The sequence below is a fragment of the Rhea americana genome, unplaced genomic scaffold (genome assembly GCF_003343005.1).
Source record: "Rhea americana isolate MKP2758 unplaced genomic scaffold, rheAme1 scaffold_112, whole genome shotgun sequence".
NCBI classification, from domain to species: Eukaryota; Metazoa; Chordata; class Aves; order Rheiformes; family Rheidae; genus Rhea; species Rhea americana.
Window position 1 is genome coordinate 134,058 of NW_028185173.1, and position 26,176 is coordinate 160,233.

Here is a 26,176-nt window from a genome sequence, read left to right on the forward strand (position 1 = left end):
ACACTAATTCCAAAATTGGAGAAATGTCAACTCTTTCTTTCCTACTTATGCACTTACATGTGGCCAATATTTACATTTACCAGATTCAACTACACTATCAAATACTGTTCATTCTCTCCTGGGGAAGCAGGAAAATGGTAGTGCTAGTGAATATGCTAGAATATATTACTGATTAAATAACTTAAAAATCTGTAGAAGAGGGTTAAATTTACCTGCACAAACTTTGTACTATTTTTCTTGTAAAGCGTGCTTTCATAGTGCTTCCAAGTACTTCAATACTTCTTTGAGAACATTCAGAAACCTGTGATTTTGATAACATTGTTTCCATTTTAAATGCATTCAATTTAGAACTTACCATGCTATAATGTTTTGCTCTTAAATACTACTGAGTTTGGAAGTCTTGATCCCATTTTCTTGATTGCTTTTGCTAATTTAAAAGAAAATGTAGTGGCTGTTTTGAAGTTGGGATYGTGAATACACAGATGTTTTATGATTTTGGATTATTTTCTTTTGCTCCTATCATTTAATATGGCCATGTTTCTGATTTTTTTTTCCAAGTAATTTGATGAGAAGAGGGCAAACAAATTATAAATGACTGAGTTATTTAATTTAGAAATACACTTTTCTCTGAATGTTGATTAATTACTTCCCATATACATTTCCTAAGGATTATAGTATATACAACATCTGTAGGGGAAAGTCTGAGCAAGGTTGATGAATTTGAGCTGCTTTATTGAAACAGGCTTCAAAAAGGATTTACACTAAGCTCTATGGGGTCTTTTCCATTGCAAGCTTGCCTCTATCATAGCAAGTTGTGGAAACTTTGGAGAGAAAAGAGAAAAAAGAACCACCTGTAGCACACTGCAAGTGAGTAACAGCAGAGCGCTCTCTGTCCCTATGCCCCTTTTCTGTTGGCAGCATGCAAAGTGGGCTACCTCATTCTGTCCAGAAATGTGCAAGAGAAAGGTGCTCTAAAGCAAAGTCCTAAGTTCAGAAGCAATATAGAAACATGTCTACAAGTTCTTCTTTCCATCTGAATAACTAGATACAGGTAGTTGCATAACACCTTGAACACAAGCTGGAGGCATTTGATGTCTACTGACCTTCAGCACCAGTGTCAGCCTTGACTATCTCAGGCTGAAGGAAGAAGATCCCAGAAACCTGCCTCAGCAAAGCCAAGACACTCCTGAATATTTCCAACTGTACCAAGATGCTCCTGGGGGTTTTATGTTTTATTTAAATGAAGGCTGAATATTAGTCACATCTTTTCATGTTGTTCAACACTATCATACATTGTTGATAAACAGGATGATTACTGCACTGAAAGGCCATTTATAGAAAAGTTAGCACAGATGGGGTGAAATTATAAATATGTTGTCTGGACATCTGTGTCATTCATACAGGAAAACCTAAAATGAGTGATAATTATCCATTTTAGTGAAGCAAATAGGGAAAGCTTATTCACTGTATAAATAACATAGTATGCTTTTGGCTCCCCTCCAGTAAATTCATATAGGCAACAAACCTTTAGGCTTGCACTGGATACTCTCCAATTCTTATATAGGCAAAAAGTAGCCTTGGCTTTCTCTCACAGAGAATCTATAAGAACAGTATCAACTGGCCAGTTCATTAGCTAGTTTCCACATTTTACATAGACTCACCTATAAACTCAGTGTGCTAAAAGACAAAGTCCTTAGGTATCGCAAGTGATTTACAAAAGCCAACAAAAATCATAGCACATAGAAAAAAATCCCACTTTGGAACTTTGGAACTACCYCATATTGTCTAAATTCTAAGTTATACGTCCTTTTTCAATTCACTCTTTGTGAATCTGTATTGTTTACAAGGATGCCCATGTGTTTTTCTGCTGTTATTTACTTTCTCAAAGTATTTTCTGCCTCTGTAAAGTTACATAATACTCAAAAGATGACAGAAAGACTTCCCTAGGAGTTTTAAATTACTGTCTATCATGGGTTGATTTTGAATGCAATTCCAGTCACAAGCATTTYATTTATCCTTAATGGTGATGTGTCCTTAGAGCACAATAGTTTATTCCAGAAATGGCAATAAGAAAAACGAAAGGTGAAGTCCATTCCAAACATAACTCTCTCTCCTCTAAGACATCAGATTTCCTATGGATTCTGTGTGGTATCCATTATTTTAAAATGGCTTGTTCTCCTCTAATTGGATTCCAGATAATTATTTTTGCCAAAAAGGAAGGTTTTCTGTGTTCTTAAAATAATTAGTCCTGATTGCAAATCAAATTATCCAATTTCAAAGGCTTGTTTCCCTCTCTGAAATGCCTGTTACAGACAGACTGCAGATGACTAAGCCTTGTGTCATCCCATGGCTTTATTAGGAGAATGTTCTAAGTCCTTCACTTTCTCTGTAATCAGAACTATAATTTCTTCAGGTTATTTTAAGACCAAGCTATAGCTAAAGCAGGAAACTCAATTTTATTCTGAGCTCCAGACATGTCGACACAGCAAAGCAGGGCTCCAGTTTTAYAGGCTATCTTCTTACATAAAGCCTAACACTGGTATTAAATTTGAGTTCTCTACGAGATGCACCATGCTGACTACTATCAGATAGCTCTCTATTCGTGGAATGAAGGGTGGCACAAATGTTTGTTTTGATAATCTGTTTATAAGCTACTCTTGTAGAAACAATATAGGCTCAGTGTGGCCACTTCCTTCTGCCTCTCTCATTCATTTTTAAATGAATAAGGAAAACAATTGTGTACCCCAATGGAAGAGAAGGGAGAATATAAMAGCAATATATGCCCTGAAACTACAAAACAGCAAGCTCAGAGCATGTGTTTCCATTTAGCTCTTCAGCTTTGTTACTTGTATTTGTTTCAGTAAAATTCTAATAAATTACAGAATTAAATTCTACTGAGGCAGATTACTTACTGCTAATTATGTTAAGACACTTAGTCATGATGTAAACAGTTGCCTTAATGGCATAAGGAAAGTACAATCATCCTTCAAGGCTATGCACCTTTAAAATGTAAAAACATCTAACGAAAGCTCTAAGAACACATACAATGAAATTTGGAAAACTAACGTGTGATGAAATGTAAATTAGCAGCGACACCGCAGCCATGAGGTTTTCTTGAGGCTGTGGAAAAAATAGAACATGGTTAGTACTCCACTACTTTTCAACAGCCTAAAGTGGGCCTCACAGCTAAAATGTCATCTCACATTTGATTTTCTATTGCCAGGATATAATTAAATTAACTCTTTTTTACCAGTTTGCTGTTTAGAGCTCAGTAGAATATCATTCCTGCTGTTGTTTAACAGCTTCTCATCCTCGTCAAAAGCCTGAAGTTCCACATAAATAAACCACTGGTTTTGCTCATAACATTAACCAGTTACTTCCAAATACCACATTACTTTCTGCATTGTTCCTCTTTCTCTCCACTTCTCCTTTCTCATTTTCTCCCATTATTGAAACCTGTCTCCTAAGTCTTGTTTTACCTYGTCTTTCTTGCCTTTCACACCCCCTCTCTTTTCTGTTCTCCAGAGCCCTTCTACTCTGCTCCCCCAAGTTCATTCTAACATTGTGTACTAAAATTAAGCAAAAAGTAACTTAAGCTAACAGAAGAAACGCTTATCGCTTCAAGATTAAAATATTGTGCTGAAACAAGACTTCCCAATGAGAAACAAATATGCTTTTTTCCTGTTTTTTCGTAATAGCTTTCATACCTGTTACGTGTTATCACTGGACCAGAGAAAAAAATCCCAATCTACTATTATTATTACTAGTGTAGTGGTTATTATTACTATTGTTATTATTATTATTACTATTAATACAAAGTTGTATATTTATAAAGCTTAGGACTAGATTTCATCTCCAGTGGGAGTTACCTGAACATGAAAGGGAGGAAAAAAATGAAATGGAGCTTCCTTCTTTTCATCCTGCTTCCTCTCCCTCTGCAGAGCTCAGAAGCTATAGATATTATAAGGAATCAGGATTGTAGTTTGCATGATGAATTTGAATGGCTGTTCACACTTGAAATGTTTTCATTTTCAAAAATCAGGGACTTTTACAAAAATTAAAAATATTAAATGTAACAAAGCTAGGTATAAATGTATTTCCTAAATCACAACTGATCCCAACTCCAGCTTACAAAACTGATCTAAATCAATATGATAGCTTTATTCTAAAATCATATCATGCACCATAAACAAAGATGACCCATGTAAGAGTATGAGATATCTTTCAAAGGCCAGTAAAAGGGTCAGGAAGGTACTTTATGGATTGCAAAATTGCTTATTTGTGTGCTAAAGTTAGACTGTAGACTTACATACTGTATTGTTTCCAGGCTTCCGTATCTGAGTATCTGTTCCTATGTCAATCCTATTACAGGAATTCTTATGTCAATGTAAATATTTTAAGAATGATCAAGCACAAAAAAAGAGACAAGGCTCTTTCACAGATCACAAAATGATTTGGTTAATCAGAGGGTTTATTTTCAGTACCTCTGGCTCAAGTTTTTACTAGGTGAGCACAGAATTTAGAGAAATGAATTTAATCCAGTGACTTCACTACAAGGCTCATTTTAATTCAGAAAGTAAAGCAACTCTGAATATTGACCACAACTGAGAAAGAGAAACAGCTACCAYGGAGCAAATGCAGCCCTCTGTCCCTGATTTAAGTATCACCAAACAGTAACACACAATGCATTGAGTTTCCACTGACTCAGACCCTTCAAATGGGTATATCCCTGGCTGTAGGTAAACCAGGTCCAAGCTCAAAGCTTTAGYGCGCCGCATGAGAAGATAATAACTCAAGGTGCACGAGAAGATAGTAACTGAAGGTAATGAAAAATTGGTCAGTTCTACTTCATAAACAGAAGCAAGGACACACTATTTCAAAAGAAACAGCCAAGCAAAATCAGGACATAACTGTGTGTTTCCTTACCCCTCCTCAGTACTTTAACTACATGCAAGACTAAATGTACCGAGTGTTCCGGCTGCAGGAAAGCCAAGCCTCACTCCACACAGCTCAGGGAAAGACGCGCAGTGAGATGTCAGCTCCATAGGTTTTAGAGGAGCATTGAAGCATTCTGATTCCTCCCACTCTCTCTTACTGGAAACTAAAGCTGGAGACATGACTGCACGGTGTAACAGGAAGACCTAAAGAGAGTCTAATTTCCAGAATTAGGGACTCTGAGTAAAGATGCACAAATAACATCTACACGTTCTCTTTGTAACGCAATTATTGCCAATTAATTTACTAAAGAGCAAAATAATTCTGTCAGCACTGCACTGATGATACCTGTAACGGATCACCGTTTCTCAGGCTTCCTGACTAACAGACCCATGAACTCGGTTTAAAACACAATTAGGTTTGCATTCAGAATCAAGCGACTGATTGGAGTGAGGCTAACAGTAAATCGCTTCCTCGTACTTTGTTGGAAGCTTTTGCCATCAGACTCCTGGAAGATTGGAGCTTCCTCTTCCTCCTTTCCTCCTTCCCTTATCCATCCCTTTTCAGTTTTACCTTCTTTATGACGGCTCTGCTCAGATGGCAAGATCTCATGCTAGAGCTGCTGCTTTTCCTTCCTGTCCTAACATAGGAAACATTAAGCAACTGGAATTCTACAGGGTTCTTGTAGAAATACTCAGTGACGTTTCGGTCACTCTAAAAACACTGGAAAGGAAAGCTGAGGTAGCAGCTTTGAAATAAGCCTTTGAAATTGCCATTACGCACCTTCAAATTCACTGCAATCAAATTGCAAAGTGTTCCCCAAACAGTGCACATCATTGTAGATGCTTTCCTTCCTTGTATACAATCTCTAGGAGTTCCCTAGAATATCTACATGATTTATAACTATCTGCACAAGTAGCTTAATTCTAACAAATCTTTAGTTCCCAATTTTGCAATCTTAATAATCTTTAAGGATGGTTTTAAGGTATTTTTATTGCTATTTGTTAATTCAACAGTGAAATACCTKTAAGCACTTCAGTGATATACCCAAAGTTAATCTAAAACACTGGGAAACATGCTAATTAATAAAGAGGGATACTGTTTGTTTCCAGTATCTCTTTGAAATCAGAACAGGAAGTCAGCAAAATAATGTCTTGTGTGTTGCAGAAATGCTATTGGAAAAAAAGAACTACTAAAGACAGTTCAACAGAAACTGATGACATTTCATAGAAATGCTATTCTCTGCATTTGTTTTCTATCAGTCACTTACTTCTTGTAATTCTTACCTAAACAGGCTTTAGCAGGATCCAAAGCAATGACATGTTGGAAGAAAACCTGATGACTCTCAGGAACCATATATAATGTTTTCACAAAGCAGAGCAAAAAGTAAGTTAATTATTCTTTGCCTCTAGTAAAGCTAACTTCTCCCTGGATAAAGACAAATCATCTTTTGCCTCACAAATATATTTGGCTTTTTAAATATGAATTAAACTTTTTTTATATTAAATGACTCTATTAATAGAATGCTACTAAGACTGCAAAGTTAAGCCCTCAAATAATAAAGCCTTAAATAATTATGTAAATTATATAAAGAAATCAGGCTGAAACCTCACGCCCTTGCCTGTTTAATGTCCTTATCCAGAATTAATGGACATTTAGTATCTTAAATGCGTTATGCTCCAGTTCCCAACCATAACACAGCAACAATACACTTCATTTCACAGGAGATGTTATGTGAATACATTAATATTTGGGAAAGTTGTATAAGGTGATCTCATGAAGAAATTAATAAATTTTGCATGCTGGATATGATATAAATGAGGTGAACTTGACAACAGCTGTAGCTAGACATGGAGCAAGGAAGCTATAGAAATATTTTCATCTTTCATCTCCCCTGGATGAAGTAGTATAAGGCAGAGGTCCTGTAGGAAGAAAGCGTWATGTGGTTATGCAGCCCCTATTCCTACTGGCTTCTTACATCTTTCTCAGGTTCTCTAACTCTTTGTTGCTTCCATCCTCCCTCATCCTAGCTCCTATCATTCAGGAAATCCCACCTTTCCCACTGCATCCTGATTCCTCAATAATCTGAGTCCTTAACTGAACTCAGTCTCCTTGGTTGACCACATGGCTCCCTCAGCAGCCACAGTTTTCTCCCCCCTTCTCTCTCTTATGGTTCCAGTTGCCAACTTTCCATCAAAATCCCTACTATGCTTGGTGATGGAGGTAGAGTGGTAAGAAAGGCAGCTCAGGATAGAATAGGCTCCTGCTCTCAATCCAGGTACCTGTAATTAAATGAAGTCTGCTTTCAGCAGCCCTGTGCTGAATAACAAGAACGCCATGAAGGACAGGAACGCAACATGCTCATTGAAAATACCTTGACATTTTATTGGCAGCACAGTAGCCACACAAACTTGATCTTCAATTTAAATTTGGCCAATAAAAATAGATTTTCGTGGAGAAATTGAAAAGTTGCCTTTCAGCGAAGCTCCTGACCTAAAGCATAGAAAGAACTAGAATTTCTTTTAAGAAAGAGTGCTGAAACTTTTTAAGGACAAAATAGTTTATTTTTGTCTAGCTCCTTTCTCAAAAATGTTTGAGATGTTTCTCTCCAAAATAGTGGGAAAAAAAAAACGATCAAACCACATTTTAGCAGAGAGCAGAATGGCATCTTCATAAACCTCACAAATATTTAATAGTGTTTCCTTCAAAATCATAGAATTTAATAGCACATCACACAACTCTGAAAGCCTTAAAGACAATCTTGTTTATAAGTAAACCTCAACATTTTTGACCACTGCTACAATGACTATTCTATTCTAAGCTGGTATAAAAAATGTGGCCTTAATTCACAAGAAAAAACAGCACATGTATACTTAACTGTAATAATGAAATAGCCATTGACGATGAAAGAAAATACTTAATGGTTCTTTCATGTTAACAGATGGTTAAAAGTAAAGGGAAACAGATGTAACTTATGTGACTTGCTAATCTTTCCACATTAGCATCCTAAAATGAATTCTCTCTTGGCAGCTGAAAAGCTCAGGTAATATAGTTCCAAGTAACTCATAATTACAATCTACGCAATTTAAGGCTTCATATATATAAACTTCTCAGTCCTGTTGTTTCCTAAATATTCAAATAAATTCATCTGTAAGTTCTTTGTAAAGATGAAACCAGAAATTCATTTCTATTTCTACTACAGCTATTTCCTCAAGATATTTGTTTCTGATTTAAAGAAAGAAATTTTAAAATAGCATTTTCAAAGGTTGTAATCAGCTTAAGAAGATGAACTTCCATCTAAGTCAGTGATGCCATTGGAAAAAGCCCTTATTGATTTAATAAATGAATAGTACTAATATTGCAAAATTTACATATATTGCTACTCCTACAGGGTAAAAATAGATTTCTACATAATCTTTCCAGAAAATATTTTGCTACCATCTTTCCTGTAAAATCTTTGCTATAACATTTAGTTCTATATAACAAAACCCTAAAACAAACATCATTTGTTGAATAGTTGCTAAAGAACTCAGTATATTTATATCAGATCTTATTATAAAAGCTTCCCCACCAGAAATTTCAGCTGAAATCAAGCCAGATTGATTTCAAGGAAGGAAAACTCAGTTCTTAGAACTTCTCTTTCTGTTCAAGGAAAGAGGTAACTTCAATATTTGAGCTGAACCGTATTGAACTCAATAGGAAACACTCTGAAAACAGTTAGTATCTTGAAGCCTTGAATACTTACCACCACCCAAACTTTCCAAATATGATGAGTCAAAGATATTCTGATATTTTACTATGACAGAGGAAAGTATCAGACTTCATCATTTTACCGTAGTAATTGTAATCATTCTGAGGAAACAATTATTATAAAACAATTATCCAGTCTTTCAATTGTACTTAACTCTTTAAATACAAACAACATTTTCCTCATGGGTCTTTCTCAGAATTTGTCAACCCAAGGTACGCTACAATAATAGACTTATGGAATGAGGTATAAAAGGTTCAAGGTATAAAATATACCATTTCTGACTGATGAAAAATAATACATGGGTCTCTAAGCATTACAGCTTTAAGCATACTGCGCTTGTCTTCTTGGATCAGAACCAGAATATTCATCAGCTCGTAGGAGAAAGTCCATATGGTGCTAAATATGCATAGTACATTATTTTATTCACAACTTGATTTCTCATGAATTAATTTCCACTCTTAGAAAACTGAATAAACTATGGTCCTTGCTCCAACATGACCTCTATGCGTGTCCCAGGGCTCTTACCAATGGCATGACCGCAGCATAATAACAAAACAGGTATTATAGCTTTCATTTACTTTCTTGCTTACTTATGGCAAGGTAACTGCCAACATAATTACCTTATTTCTCAAGGAACAATGACTACAGTATAGGCAGGGGGGAGAAAGAAACATGTTAAAATATGTAGTTTTGTGCAAACTTGAGGCTTGACGCTTACTTGTGCATAGCAGCTCTGAGGCCTCAGTGGTGAGAATAAACTATTTTCTGAAAGACTGAAGTACATTAACATGTGATTTCGTTCTTTCTATAACAAGTAAGAATACTTTATTTTATGTCTTCCTTCTCCTTTATAAGTTACTAACAGTATGCAAACCTTCACACATATTTGCTTTTGGACTAAGCACAAAGTGAAATTTCAAATTAGAAGGCACTTTTTTCTGAAAGATAGGTGAATAAATGGCAGTTTAATCCCAAACTTTACCAGCATCCATCAGATATAATTTAAAATCATCAATTTTGGAATAGCAATAAATTTTTAGATTCTTTTGGACAAGCAGGGTAACTATCAGTATGAAAAACTGATCAGCTTTCCTCATTATTCAGGAGACACACCAACACAAAATGAAGTAGACTGGAATCAACACCCAGCTAATGGTCAGAGAGCTTTTCTATAAATTTTATCAAAGAAGCAAACATGTCTTATGGGATCCTGTAGCAAAGCTGAAAGTTACTATTAACAATACAACTAAGAATCGTTCCTATTTTGTGATAATAAATTATCCAAGAAATTTGAGTGAATTCTAAAAATTGCATACATAGACAAAATGCAAGCAAGACATAAGTCTCATTTTTCAAATTATAAAATATTTTTTTAAAGACTTGAGGGCTTTTTGCTCAGTAATTTTTCCCCCTTCATGAGGACAGATTTCATAACATCAAAGGAGAATCCAAGCATTCCAAAGGTGTTATGATTAAATCCACAGCTTTGCATATATTGAAAAAGAGAACAAGGGAAAAATGCCAATAAAAATAACMATTAAGAAAAAGAGTTGACTTACTCTTCTTTAACTTTGGAAAAGGTCGATATGAAACAAGGATACTGTCAGTCAAGAAGGTGAAATGAGTAAACAAAGTGATAAGGACTTTTACAGTTTAAGACAGATGCCTCTTGGCAGAAAAATACATGAAAATATTTATAGACAGCTCATTCAAAATATAACAGACATTAAACATTGAAATGTGCCACGATGCACGCCAAATAACTAGACTTTTCATCTTACTGCCATTTTCACTCATTGGAAATCTGATGGGCTGCAGATATTTGTTTATCCTTTGGTCTAAAAAGTCACAGTAAAGGTGAAAGTGCCATCTTAACATTTTCAGGAAATCAGCTTTTTTTATCCACTAGATTTAGTCACTTCTAATTTCCATAATGTTCCAATACACCAATGGTGTACTATAGGTCATTTTTCTTTTTAAAATGTATAGGGGTCTTATAACTAAACAAATCTTACACATATATAACATCCCTCAGGGCAAAGAATCTCAAGCCAGATTATAAACAGTTTCACCTTATTTCCTCAGTCATAGAAAGTGTGCATGTTTGCATGGAGGGACCACTATGTAGTTATTACAATATTCAGCATCTTAGAGCTTCTCTGCCAGCGTAAAGCAATGCAATTCAAGGAAGTTCAAGAATAGGAATCAGCAAGCTTTGCTGGATCATTTCCAAAAGAAACAGCCTGCAATTTTTTGCGGCATGTGAGACACAACCTTCTCAGCATAGAGGAAGATAGATGCACAGGTGACAGAGGAAAAGATCATGGCAAGCCCTGTGAAGAAAAAGCAATTAAGAAATACTACATTTTCTGTAGGCTGAAAGCACACAGCTCTATATGTAAAGCAAACCAGAATTATCATTTTTAATGGTCTACTCTCAAAAGACTGCACCTTTCTCTGCAACAATTCCCTCTAGCTTCTTGTTGTGCATTTGTTCCATCTGAGTGAAATGAGCAGTGCCCAGCAAATTGCCAGTATTCTGGTGTTAACAGGTAAAATTTGCAGACAGTAGAGTGCARTGAGCCAAATTACTCCAGGAGGTAGCCAGTAACTGCTCCTCAGAGAGAGGAGACAGGCAGTTACTGCTGATTTCCAAGGCTATATCCAGGACGTCTGTAAGTGATCTCAAGTCCAAGAGGGCCAGAGGTATCCAATCTATCCACTGCCAGGCCTGGCATGTGGAGCACTCCTTATTTTGAAGGGTGGCCACTGAGTGAGACAAAGCTATTCTTCCAATGTTGCCATCTGACTTAAAAGGAAATACGGTTTCGAGAGTACAGAGAAGCAGGGGTGAGAAAAAGATGTGTCAAATACAAAACCAAATCTCTACCGCTGCTGCCCTTCATCACACAGTATTTTCATTTTTTCTTCTATTATTCACATGAAATAATTCTTTCAACTATCTTATTAAAACAGAGATTTAAGAAAGACGAGCAAATTGGCAGCTAAGAGGTACAGAAAAAAAGGTAAGGAAGTATTAACTAAGCATGGTGCAAATGGCAGAAAGATTCAAGTTTTGATCTACTACCCAGTGGGTCCAACCCACCACTGGCTGGGATTCTCAGGTACAGGAGACCCTCCCTCATTTAACAGCAGCTGAGCGTTCTGATGGCAGTAAGAGCTCAAGGGTATAAAACAGCTGAGAACGAAATGGAAATGGAAATGGAAATGGAAATGGAAATGGAAATGGAAATGGAAATGATGTTCCCCATATAATTCTTAAAGCAAACACATACCAAACACTTCTACATGATTTGGTCAATATTAACTCAAACAACACTTACTACATATATTGCTTGTAATATATGCTAAATTAAATATCTGGAAAACTATCACTGCCTACTGAATTATATGTTAGACAAGGAAAGATAACAAAACTACCTACTTAACATTTTGTCATATTGCTTTCCTGACATTCAGAAAGCACATTAGTACTGGGAAAGTCATACATCTGCTGAATGATCAAGTAAGTGGTATGGCATTTGTAAAGATCCAAGCATATCTGTGCAGTTTTTCACCATTAGTCAACCACTGTCTCATTCACTTACTCACACTCACATTCTACCATTTCTTTACAAGAACTTTTGCTCTTTCAAGCCCCCTGTGTTTATCTGATGGCATGGTGTGACATGGTCTTTCTTTACTGGGTTACAGTGAAAACATCCTCTCTATAAATTTTAAACTGTAAAGCAAAATTTCCAGCGTTAGGAAGTCCCAAGGACACACTGAACTGAAGAAAGAACAAAAGCAGAACGCGTACCTGACACGACCTAACCCAGAACGGTATTGTTTCGAAAGGTTCCAGCTGAGGGCCACGGGAYGGTTACAGCCCTCCAGCGAAGAACTGACCCGCATCAGCTTCGCAGTTCATGTCCCCTGTCCCTCCTTTTCCTTCTACCACGGCCATACTAGGGACCTGCTCAGCTTAAAGCAGACCCACACCCAGCCTACCTGAGTCGTTTCATTTAAGGGGATTAGCAGTAGCCAGCACATGGCCGCTATTCTGACACCACCATGCAAGATTCACACCAGGTATTTTGCTTATCAGCAACCTAAGCTAACAGTGTTCAAAAGGCACTGACGGATAAATAGAGAAGGGTTKCTTCCCTGTCTCCAAAACCAGTAACAGTGAGTGACTCCACCACTTGAATAAAATAAAATGACTTTATAAACTTGCTACTAAATGCAGTTTTAAACTGAGTGACCAATAATGTCATTTTTTACCCTTAATYTGGACAAAACTACACAATAATCTTGGAAAAAATGTTCTATATATGTAATTTTCCCAGTAAATGAATACATATCAGAAAATATAAGCATTAGATAATATAACAGGTAAGATGATCAAAAAATCATCTGKGATTGTGTCACTCAGTCTAGCCCTGTGAATTTTATAACACAACTACATCTAATTGGACTCCATCGTGACTTCATTTATGACTCATTTTAATAAGTAGCTGAAAAGCTGTACTTGGTGCTTTAGGTAGTGTTTCACCCTCCTACCACAGTTATTTGTCTCTGCTCTCAACAGCTTTTACTGTTAGAAAAAGTTCTAAGATCTAAACTAAACTTTTCTTTTCTTTGCTTCAGGCTATTATTCCATGTTTTACCATCTTTTGAGAACAAATAATTCCCTTTCTTCATTTATATTGTTACCTTGAAGTTATTTATAGCCTGTGCCCATGTCCCTTGAGCTCTCTCTGTTATAGACTATAAATATAGCTCCCTTAATCCCTCTTCATATGTTGCAGTATTTGTATCAGATTTGTAATCTTTATTTTTTTTTTCATTTTAAACTCTTTGGATCAGAACAACACACAGTATTGCAAATGAATGTGAAGCATAAATACTTTKTTCATTTTAAATATGATCCATTTATATCACTGTAATTAAAAACACTCTAGTCAAGGCTGAAATGCATGATCTACTCTTGCTTTCATTTCTGGTGATATCTTCACAATAAGTTGTTTTGAATTTAAAATTTCTCATGTTTTGTCTGAGCTTGCAGATTAATTTTAAAAGAGCTTTAGCAAAAATGATTTTAGCCAAATAAGATGCCATGTATGTAATTTAAAAAGAAGAAGAGATATTCTTTCCCATATGTTTTTTTCAGAAACTATATCCTCTGTTAACAGCAACAGCTGAGCCAATTTTTGTTTAAATATGACTTGTTTTAATCTTATTGACATTTACAGAACAAATCAAGTTTGATGGAAACTGACTCTGCAGTTTTGCAGTTACAAGCTTTGAATTTAATTTACATGAAAACTGGTGACAAAATGGTGACCACAAAGGGCCYGTAATTCAGTACCGCTATGACCCTTTGTACCAGTTTAGGATCTGTTCCATATCTAGACTTTCAAAAAGTCCTTCACAAGGTATCTCAGAAGAGTTTGTGTAGTGTAAACTTCTTCGAGTTTTGCRTGAAGGTTACAAGAATTCTATCACTGATGAGAAACAGTTTGAAAGATAAAAAGCAGAAGGGAAATAAATATTCCTTTTGAACTTAGAAAAAAGTTGATAGTGCAATGAGGCCACAGGAATCACTGGTTTAATATAGATCTGGAATAATGGAAAAAAGATTGATTGGGTTAAAACTACAGAGGAAACAAATCTCTTCAGGATATTTCATGGAAGGCTCGGCAGAATGCCAGAGGTCCTCAAAAAGGTTTGTGATGGGGAAACAAAACAGAAAATTTCATTCATTTTTGGTACATGCAAGGTAATTTCTATTGGGAGGAATGAGTGGAAGTATATTTTACTCATGCTTTATTAATCATTACCAAAACCTTAAAAACAGATGGCTGTCATAGCAGACTGCTCAGTGATAACATGTGGTCAATATATAGCCAGATTCAAATAGGAGAACAGGAAGTACAGAAAGTAGGATAAAAGTATGTTTTCATATTCATCTATGAGGCTTTGTCACCAGGAATATTCCATTCTGAGTATCCCATCTCAGAGGGAACCATGTCAGAAACAGGAAGAAGCTAACTGGATTTAAGATGATTAAGAGCTTGGAAAGACGTCCTTCCATAAGAAGAAAGAGGCTGATTTTCATTTGAACTGCCACGCTTTTTTGCTACAGTCCTAAAATGGAACACACATTATTTATATCCACTTTAGCATTTGCCTGTCTATATTGGAAGAGGAAAATAATGTGACCATATTATAAATGAGAATTATCGACAAAACTATGGGCCTTCTGGGGAGTGCAAGTAAGGGTAAGCTAGATTTAGAGAAGAAACATTAGRCGATCTATACAGCCTTTCTCATTTGCAAAAAGTTACTACTGGCTTCTGGGTATGCCTTATAGTTATATCCATAATCACAAAGCTCAAATATCTGAAGACGTTATCTGGTAAGAAAKTGGAGTTTTCTCTTTTCTACTGACATTTGGGACAATTAGTTCTAACACCAAGTTCTGATATTTGGAGAAAGAACATTATTTCCTACATAATTGCTTATAATCAGTGTTTTCAGTTTTACATTTTGTCTCACTTGTGATTCGTGGCTGTCCCCAGTTCAGTAGTAGACTTTCACAGCAATAGACCAGCAATGAAAAAAACCCTTTGCCTCCACATCTTGTACACTCTACTTTGTGTTGTACTGCAAAAAGCAGCCATTTTTGAAAAGTTCTGATCAAAAAAAAAGYGTATTTAGTGAATATACATTAATTTATCAAATTATGTGCACAAACTTGAGACTGCATGAACAGCAACAACTGGAACAATTATAAGAGCCTTTTGACCCATTTGCTAGCACGTCAGCATCACTTATTTTTTGGTTTTGGTTTATCTAGGTACTGGTATCAAATGCTTTCATAAGTAGCAAACAGCGAGCAGCACCAAATGCGGGAAAATTTTGYTCCCACAGCTTGAATTCTATTGAATTCCAGACTATCTAGAAAGGCTAAGGGTATGCGGGAGCATTCTTAGGTTACAAAAATAAAGAATAGGAAAGTTACTGTGCAAGAATGTCTGGCAAACCATTTTCTCCATCAAGACATGATTAAAAAAAAAACGGAACAAAAATTGCATGCAAGAGCCATGTAGGCTTTCCCAGAGCAGACTGTACAYGTGGCACCTCACCAGGGCTGATATGGTTTAGAGATGCAGCTGGCTGCTGCTTCCATCATACTCATATTTGCTGCAGGTTGTTGAGGCTATTATAGATATTATTTTATATTGCCCACTTAAAGCTAAACAATGTAGGGCATTTCCCCTTCATACTAACAGATGAAATTTATCGATAATAAAAGGTAATGACTGGCAGCTTCATTGAGGCAGTATTAGCATAAATTCTGCTTAAGGAAAACGTGCTATATAGTTAATTGGAGTTTAACAAGGTGTTAATTGGGCGCGAAATTTTAGGCTCTATCCTTCAGATGTTGACAAGAGTGAGGGGTATATTTTCTAGGCACCAAAGATTTCTCAGGCAGTAGTTTTACATATATTCAAAACCAGTGTAAGCCACAGCATGTTGAAAGAAAATATTCTGCCTTCCTTCTCCCACCTCCGGCCCATTGGGCGCTGACGACGACCCCTTCCTTCCCCACGCTGGAAGAAGCGGCTGCAGCTGCACAGTAAACATGAGGTTACGCTTTAACCTGAGCCAGTTTTTCACCCCACCAGTTCCAAGTGGACACATGAATACCTGTGGCAGTAGCACAGGGGACGCGACTGCTCAGCAGAGGAACGAACGGCCAGGAATAGAGGATAAGACTGCTTGTTTTCCTTCCCTGCAATGCTAGCTGTTGTCTCTAGAGATCCCCCTCTCCCACGTCCTCAGACCTAACGTCTCTATGTTCAAATATATGCTATCCACATGCAGCAGGAATGAAAAGAAAAATGAAAGAAAGAAAAATGAGAGAGAGGGAAATGAGAAAAGTAATAAAAGTAATAGAGACTGGATTTCTGAAGTCGCTCATTCTTCTTTTGGAAGTCTATAGCATGATGCTAAAGTCTATTTGGTAGCTAATTGTTTCATGTCTTGGCCTGCATCTGAAGCTCCTAGTCATTACCATAGTATTAATATTCTCTAGAGGGAGTAACAAAAGTGGGTCCTTACGAATGACTTCCTGAAATCTTCAGGAATAAACGTGTGCTGCTGCAGTCTTCTGACTATATGTAGATGAAGAATGGCAGATAGATAGGAAGTTTATGGGATGTGTCTACTGTGTGCTACAAGTTCTGCAGGATGAGGAAAATTGCTTAGAAAGCCTGAGAACACTCATTTAAGGACACTAAACTAAATTTGGAGACTCCAAGCTTCTCAGATTTTTGACAAATTTTAGTATGGTTGTTAAATTCAAAATGTGCCCAGGCAGGGAGGGGGGAAGGGGTAAGATTTGGTGCAAAGTGCACGCATATATATCTTCTGTAACTGCATATGCATATCAGCAAGAAGAGAAAGATTTATTCTGGGTGAAATGATACATGAGAATTTTAACCTAAGGATAATTCTTATTTAGAAAGAATTACCCATTTCTAACCATTCATTTTTTTGAACAAAATAGCTATGTCAGTATTACTGTCCTTATTCATCCACAGCATCGTCATTACTTAATTTAGGTGATGCTTACTTTTGCTTAATTTACATTAGCATTCCTGGCTTATTTATTCGCCCATAGCGTTTTGTTGTTGTCGTTGGTAATTTCCTTTTTCTCCCTTTAAAGTTTTCCAGCTGCCCCATTATCACCCTATATGCTTTGGTGCCAGAGGGAAAAAAACAAACAAACAAACAAAAACAACCAACCAAACAAAAAAACAGAAAACAAGCAGGAAGCTCAGAAAAGAAGCACAAAGCTTAGAAAACTGCCCAGTAGGCCAGCCAGAATAGGCAAGCTAGGGACGGTGCAGGTGGCACAGCAATGGTAATTCCTGGTAAAAGCCCTGCAGAGATGGCCCTGCAGGCTCTCTAGGAACGCCGAGCTAGATGCAAGGGTGGGGAGATCAGGGATGGTGAGATGTAGCACAGTTTGTAGCATGTGCTCAAACAGACTCGGTGTCCCACACCTTTCCCTCTCCCAAACAAATTACTCATCCTCATACAAAAAATAGAAAAGTAGTCTGTATGAAGGAGGATGGGGGGAGAGAATCTCTAAATACTAGCTTTCAAGAACGAAGCAGCCCTAAGTTGTTAACCACTTTTGCTGATTCTAAAATATTCCGATTGCTCCACAGGTTTGTCATTATGTCTTTTGTTTCTTTTTTTACAGAAACGTTTCTCATTTCAATTAAAGTTAATTGTTTTCACCCAAAGTTTTCATTTGCTTTCACTGATAGTTAGCATGTGTACTTCCATCCCCTCTAGTTTCTACCTCCCACATAATTCATTTGCATCTACAGTTCTTTCCCCAGCCTCCCTCGCAGCAGCATTTTAACATAGGAAGTGCTTGCATTGCTAATCTTTCACTTTAACTACTCCATTTATAAAATTCTCTAATATTTTCCTCAAACCACTTTCTATTCTGTCAGTAACTCATCTCATATTACTTGAAGAAATGCAGGTGAGACTTACTATTTCCTGTGGGATTCCTTCCATTATCAATTCTTAAAAGAAACAGAAGAAMAAAATTTTGTTCTTTTTTTGAAATAGAGCCTGTAGGAAAAACAGTGACAGCAAATGATAGGATGCCCACTTTCTGACATGTGCTTGGCCTGCTCTGAGTCTGGAGCAGTTTTGAGTGTATGCATAACATGGGCTGGTGAGCATCTAGTTGACTTCCAAGGTAAAGTGTTTTCCTGAATTTAGGTCCCACTAGATTTCATCGAATGCTGAGCAAGGATTTTTAGGATCAGAATTTTGAGGCATCTAAACCACTTCTCTATCTACTGGCACACTTAAACAACATATATGTAGCTATAAAAGTAGATTTGCTCAGATAAAGATTCATACTAACAATTTGTTTTTTGCTATTTCTTACACCTCTTTATGTACCTCAAAGTACTAATTCTGTCCCTATTCATCTTAGCATAAAATCCCACAAAGTCTGAGGATTTTATTTTGGATTTCTTGGTGATAATGCCATATGTGCATTTCTGCATCTCAAATCATAATGCCAAAAACAAGACCAGTCCAGAAGTTTCACTTCCTTTGTGTCCACCAGGAAAAAAAAAAAAAAAAATAAGAAGGATAAGGTTGGGTTAAAAAAAGCATGTTTTTCAATAAAGGTGTTGATCTAGGGATCAAAGAGGTAGATAAAGATAACTAAGATTTTTTTTTTCCCCTTCAGTAAGAGGTGTTGTGAATAGCTAAATAAAAGGCCATCACCAACATATTTACAGCAGTCACACAGAAGCAGCAGAGCCCAAAAGGAGTTTTTATATAAGATTTGGAACTAACAGTCTGTGTTCCCTGCTCCCTCTCATATTGCTATTGCTGAACACCAACAGGGTGCTGGCCTTGGACACTGAGAAAGGAGAGGAAATGGATTAAGACCAGAACAATTGGGGGAAATTATTAAATTAACATTAAGCTTTCTCATCATTCCATTCCAGACTGTACAGAAATTGAATAGCTGTTATTCCTCTCTGTGGTATGCATACTTCAGCCGCATGGATCATGAGGAAGAAMAATCATCTCTGATTGTAAAAACATGATTTATAAAATAGGCATTTTAAAAGGAATCACTGTGTTCTTTTCTTGTCTCCTTTTGATGATACTCAGCTTCATTACCTGAAGGAATGTATTATCATTAGAATAAGCTATCCTGCATTTCAAGCATAGGCATCAACAAAGGGCTGGAATTCTTGGAGCTCTTGTCATGTTTGTACACTCCAGAAGTAGGAAGGAGTTTACAACCAGGAGACACAAAACAAATAAAACAGATGTGTTGGCTATGCTCAGATTATATTAAATGCCAAAGTACCTTTACAGTAATGTTAGACTGCAAATCTCACATAAAGAAAAGATTTGCTTATTGTATAATGGGAGAATTTAACAGTAGCACATGTTATTCAACCATATAAAGGCTTCTACTGCCTTTGCAAGCCTTTTTACATGAGTAACATTTTGAAGTAGAACAAATTAACTGTCCCTTGATTATATCCAGAATACGCACAGAAATAGAAACAAGTCATTTATTTAGTGGAGGAAGGAAAAAAAAATACAGAGTTCATTAGATTATTATAATCCACCAGTATTACACTGTTTTATAAATTGCAAGCTTCCTGAGCAACAATTACATTCAGAGGCTGCAGCAACACGCAGCTGAAAATTTCCTACTTCATTATTTTTGCTGCTCTTCATCAAACAATCACTAAAATCTTGCTCCTAGTTACACCCAAACAACCACAAACATGCCAGTGAACTTCCTTACGGCAGAATATGCCTTACTGCATTTTGAGTGACAGCTCTGTTTTAGGAATCGAGTTTTCCTCGTAAGCAGAAATGTTTGTAAAGCAGCATAAAGCACGGTTTGCTAAAAACGTGTCAATTTGCTATACTCTCCTGTAATGTCTAAGCAATGCATTTAGGAGTGTAATTACATAGAAAATGCTATATTTATGTAATGAAACCAGAAGGGTCCATGTTGAGGAGCTGTGTGCCTATGTGACATGTTCACACTGAACATGGAGCTTGACAGTGCCAGACCCTAAAAATAGACTGTGGATATCCGTGTTCTCCTCAGCAGCCTGAATCCCCTGCTCTCCCCGGTGCAGGGCATTGCTTTGGCAGCCCACTCCCTCCTCCAGAGAAATGAGTGTTGCCCTGAGGTACCTCTTTTCAGTAGAAGTGGARGAGATAAAGAGGATGTTGCATCTGCAGCAAGCACACATTTTAAACAATATCATTGCCCCCTTAGCAGGCAGTTGTCATGTTGTTTTGGCAGCAGGAAGGAATCTGTGGTTTTTCTTGAATGTTGCTCTTCTTTATTTAAACTACCAGAAATAACACAAAAATGACAGAATGCTCCGTCTATAAATAATCATTCCGGTGTACAGTTATATTAGGAGGTAACTCAGATGGCATGATAACGCCTAAGAGGCTAATCTTAGACCTGTAATGCTATAAGATGAAAATAACTAGGCTAAGAATAACTGACCCAGAGGAGTCAGCCTGTTAAAGAGATCCACGGAACAGGGCATTTTAGATGTTCATGTTTTTCACAATAATATCTGTCAGTTACTCTCCCTAGATTGTTTTGCATCATATACATTGTATAAAAATAAAAGAATAGTTGCTGGAAGAAGTTAAAATGCAATGACACCTGAAACCTTCCCCATTATCTACCTACCAAAACCTGAAATTCATATGTATATGGTACATATATACACATACATACACAAGGAGAGATGAATGATTGCAGACTATCTAGCTGAATTTTCTGCTTTCTCACAGCTTTTGTTATCTTTGCAGACTGTGCAAAAGAAAGGGGCCATGCAGTTGATGTAGAAATAGAAGTCTGATTAAAGTTCTGGCAATAGCAACAGTTATTCCTCATACTCAACACAAATCTTAATGAAATAAATGGATTCTGTACTCAGGCTTACATGAAGAAAGACTTTGGTTGAAATCACGTGCCTTTGAGTGCAGTGCAAACCAATATGTATAACAAAGACGAACAGCTAAAACAATATATGGCTAAAGTAAAAAACTTTTTTCCAAGTAGGTGATTTAGTTCAATATACCAAAGAGAGGAGAGCTACTGTTTAGTGCTGATACTAGCGAACCGTCTGCAGATTTATTGCCTGAGATAGCACACAAATGTTTTTTTGGTATCCATATAAAATTGTATATTACCTAATTCAAATCAACAAATCGTTCAAGTTTTTCATGAACATCAGAACCTTTAAATAACTTGCTTTCTGCAGCCTCTCCACAGGAACAGTTGAGCAGGTGAAGGTTTTGTACGGCCAGGGGAAAAAAAAATAATAAAATCAAATTTATAGGTGCAAGAACTTGCCCTGAAGGCAACATAAATGCACTTACATAAATGTGTATGCATGGGCATCCAGACATGTAATAGATACAATGTATGAGATAAATTTTACCAGATTAGGGTTTACTGAGGAAAGATGGCTCATAGGACCTGTGGTCCCACATACAACATGGTGCATGTAGCACTGATTCTGCCATTTATACCCAAGTGACATAACTTGAATTTCTTGATCAGTGCAGAGAATACTGTGACTACAGTCGTGAAATTGCAAGTATTTTGCAGCTTGTATGTAGACTGAATCAATCAAATTAATCATTCTAAATCATTATATTCTCTTTAGATTACTTTTGCCCTACAGATTTATGTGCCTGACCGGTGTTATTTTCCTTATTTTACAGAGGGGCAAAGTGACATAAGCAGGATTACATAACTTGCTCAGGTCACCTGTCAAATCAGTGACAAACTAAGGCTTTAAAYGCAAGATCTCTTTGAACTCTTGATTTTTCAACACAACAGCTTTGGGCCAGAAGTAGAGGATATGCCTTATCCAATAAAAGTTCAGGTGGAATTTAGGAAGGCCAATGGAAGCGTATATGTCAAAATATGGCAAATGAAGCAAACACAGCAACTTTATCCTTTGGCAAAACAGCATAGCGTGTTTAATCACCAGAGGTTAATAAACTTGTCTTTACTTCTTGAAGTCACATATCTGTGGACTCCATGGCTGGGTAGGTTGTTTCCTCTCATTTTTACTACTGAAATCTATTTGATGAGTTCAGCTCTGCGTCAGTTATTTGCTACATTTTGACACATGTTCTGGCCCAGGACTATGCTGGACCAAATATTAAAGAGGTTCCTTTACCACAGTATAAATAACAAACTGTAAGGGGTACTGAAAGCTAGGGTACTTTGTGGCACCGGACACACATGGAATTAGAGAGTCTTTGGGTAAAATTAAAGCAACAGCACAGCTAAATAGTACCATCGGAAGATAATAAGAGGCTTTAGACACTATTTTTTTTTTAATCTTGAAAATAAAACAAGTGTGATACCAAATAAGAATGTATCAGCATCATTTTCTAAAATAAAGACGCATAGTACTTGCTGCTGCATTTTAGAGCAATAGTACCATATGGGAGAATCTAGTTCAGCTCTCTGCAGTAAGGTGTAGGTGTTTGTAAATTATACAGCTTCTTGAGTTGGTGCCGATCTAGATTGCTCCATTCATAATTAGACTTTTGATTGGTACCTATCCAGATCATCTCATTCATAGTATGATTTACAAGCAGGGATGGAGGCAGACAGGCAAAGCAATAATTGAGTGAATACCAGAAGAACTGCTTCACATGACAGGAGTATTTCCTGTGCCTGCTATTGTCAGAAATTCCTCAGACTGTCTGCTTTGCAAATATGTATCCACTGGTCACCGAATCTGTCTTCTTTTGGGCTGACTCCAGCGCACATAAAATTAGAGCTGAAGAATACATGCCCATTGCATCTGAAAACTAGCAAACTTAAAAATCTATTAAGTGAGTGCTTACGTTGTGCTTAGTTCAGGACTTCAGAAATATCAAGATGGCAACCTGTAAATGTTCAGAGGCTTTCTTTCTAAATATATGTAACTTTTTAATCTGAGCAAAAGCTACATTTATGTAAATAAAGGTAACTTTAACCTAAGGACATTGCAATTAGCAAAATTCAAATGACTGATTTAGCTACTCTTAACACTAGAGCACATCATCAGCCCCTGGGAAATTCCTTTTTCCCTTATACACAACATAGAAGGAGACAACACATACCAAATTATCAGGTCTGATCCTKTGGGACTCTGAAATCAAGAGAGCTGAAGGTAACTGATGGCAACACCAGAATCTATGGTTTCATGTGACATGAATTAAACTGCAGACTAAGTACAGTGTCAACTACTTGCTGTCTAGTTGTGTACTTCAAAGGCCAACAGAAACACTGAAGGATATTAGGCATTCTACAGAGCATATATATTTAAACTTCTCTTACGTGGATAATGATCCTGACTCTCAATTAAAAAAGAAGAAAAAGAACAACTCTATTCTTCTGTACTACAGAATGTTATATAGGCATTTATATCAGATAAAAATTTAATGTTATGTGACATCCTAGTCTCCAGTTAAGAAAAGTAGTGCTACAAACTTACAGAAAACTCTCTCCTTTTCTTGTTTTCCAATTGAGAAAATTGCCATTAGTCAAGCAACATTAGTTGGARGTTACAAGGTAGCATAGAGAGCTAACAAAATAGATTTTCACTTATGGAGAGCTAAGTCCAATTTGATGTATTATTTAAAAAATAGGGGAGGACAGAAAAGTAGTCAGTGTTATCTCTCTGACTAATGCAAAAGCAATGGACACCTGCTGACCTGTTCAGGAAAAAACAAAGAAAAACAGTAATTCYTGAGCAACAGGTCAACAGTAGATGGTTTTGCAGAACTATAAAGACACTTTCAGAGAACCTTCTGCTTTTATGCGTTGTCTTAGCTATGGYTTAGTTGTTCACATTTGTCTTTCACCTGATTCCCATCCTTGAGAAGGGAACTGTAACTGGTGATCAAGATCTATTCTAAAAAGGTAAAGAAATGGTAAATTATTTGAGAGGTCAAAAAAAAAAATCCTCAAATGAAACAAACCAACCCAGCACCTTTCTAATGGAGAAGGAAAACTGCCAATTCCAAACATTACCTGTTGGGAGCCTTTTTTCCCTGAGGGTTTCTCATTATTTGAAGCTGCAAGGAATAGTTTTTCACTCTCTCATTCCTTCCTTCAGTCTATAATTATTATGAGGTAGCCTTGGCTTTCTATACTGGAAAACACTAATCATAAGGTTAAGGCACATCTTGATAGGAAAGGTATTGCCAYTTGACTCAATCTCTCACAACAATTTATTTTAATAGCTGAAACCACAGTTCCGCTCTACAGTTGTATGTAAGAAAAATCAAACATAAGTACAGCATAAGTTCTATACAGCAGRAAAAGAAACACACCTGTTTTTAAAMAGAARGAACAACAACCGACCGAGCAAACAAACATGGGCTCAACAGGTGTACCAAAAGAGGCAATACTCTAAGAGATCTGCGATCTACAAACATAACCATGCTTAACAAGTGGGAAGTACTTTTTTAGTTTCTCTAAATTGACATTTTAATTGAATGGCTACAGTTCTGGCTTTATTCACCCTCAGTACCWCCTGTGCAGGTCTCAAACACAGCTAACAAAGAAACTAGAAAATACAAGAGAGCTTCAAATACATGAAGAAATGTCCAATGTTTTATCAGAGCAGCTTTGAAATACCTTCATTAAAAATACATCCAATTTACATTTCAGTGAGTCATTACATCTGAGTACCACTGCCAAGTTCCCAAATGTTTTTAAAGTAAAGAAATAAGCYATACATATTAAAGACACTGACTTGCTTTAACATTTTTTAGAGCAACACCATTATGAAAATGGGAAAGGATTAATATAAAACATCCCTTTGTATGTAAACTTAAGAAAAGGAAACTCACCAGAAGACCAAATCCTGTTTACAAAATTACATACAGAYAGAGCTGCCTATGATGGGCTCTAACTGCAGCCTACTGAAAAGGTCTGGTCTGATGAAGCCTCTCTCTGTGAATAACCCTGTACCACAAGCCCCATTTTGCAATCACAGACCAAAACAAATAAAACAAGAAAGGAATTGCAAAGTGTACTTAAGCTGTTCTTGCTAGAAAGCAGCAGACTGAAGAAGACAGACCCCCCTCCCTTCCCAACAAAAGCAGCAGCTGATATCTGAAATAACAAGGTAGACAGAATTACTTAACAACAACTTATAAAAAAGCTCATGAAAACAAACTCAGCTCTTCAAAGGAGGGGCTTGGGATGTTTGTTTTTTGTTTTTGTTTTTTTTTCAGTTGTGGCAGGTTGTATTTTCTGAGCAGGTCACCCCAGAGCAGAGCAGCGTGCGGTGCTGGGCTCTTACCTGAGCTGATCATACTGTGCATTCTTTGCTGAGCCAAGAGCTGCTCCCGTCCAGAAACCCCATCTGAGGAAAAACACGATTCACTCTCGTAAATTGTCTGCAGCATATTCCAACCAGGCTGTACTTCAGCTACACGAGAGATTCATCACTGCACTCGTACAGGGGTGTCAGGCGCGACCCTCTGTAGTCCTACCTCCTCCAGCGAGGGTTGTAAGATAAAACACTTCAGTAATTAGCAACGTGTAAGCATCTGTACAAATAGCTACTAGGAAATGAAAAAAAAAATGTAAAATCCACTTTACACAGCCCCAGTCTGCCGCAAAAGAATAGGAAGTACCCGGCGGACTCTGCCCCCCTGAGTTCGAACAGTTGTGCTCTGGAAGCCAACAGCAGGTGGAAGAAGAAATGAAGAAATATCTTTGTGCTTCAGGCTTTCTTGGACGGGGGGGAGGGCGGAGGAGGGGGGAGAACAGAGCCTCCTAAAAAAATGAAACCAAAGCAGCACCGTGCGCGGGGACGAGGAGCCCCCGGGGGTTCAGGCGGCGGCGCCCCC

The 26,176-nt window shown here is 37.1% G+C and overlaps 1 protein-coding gene across 17 annotated transcripts in view; it reads right to left on the reverse strand.

Moving 5' to 3' along the window:
• Window positions 1–26,176, reverse strand: part of LOC146600868 (histone deacetylase 9) — a 307,621-nt gene that overhangs the window by 71,452 nt on the left and 209,993 nt on the right. For 8 of the 17 annotated variants that reach the window (XM_085316166.1, XM_085316208.1, XM_085316199.1 and 5 more), the window contains one exon: window positions 25,624–25,686. The exons of 2 other annotated variants lie outside the window; for them this stretch is intronic. In XM_085316166.1, the coding sequence (XP_085172292.1) occupies window positions 25,624–25,686 (63 nt within the window). Of the gene's footprint in view, window positions 1–25,168; window positions 25,230–25,623; window positions 26,171–26,176 lie in introns of those variants that run through there. 7 more of the 17 variants (XM_085316158.1, XM_085316155.1, XM_085316149.1 and 4 more) reach the window with 5 other exon arrangements.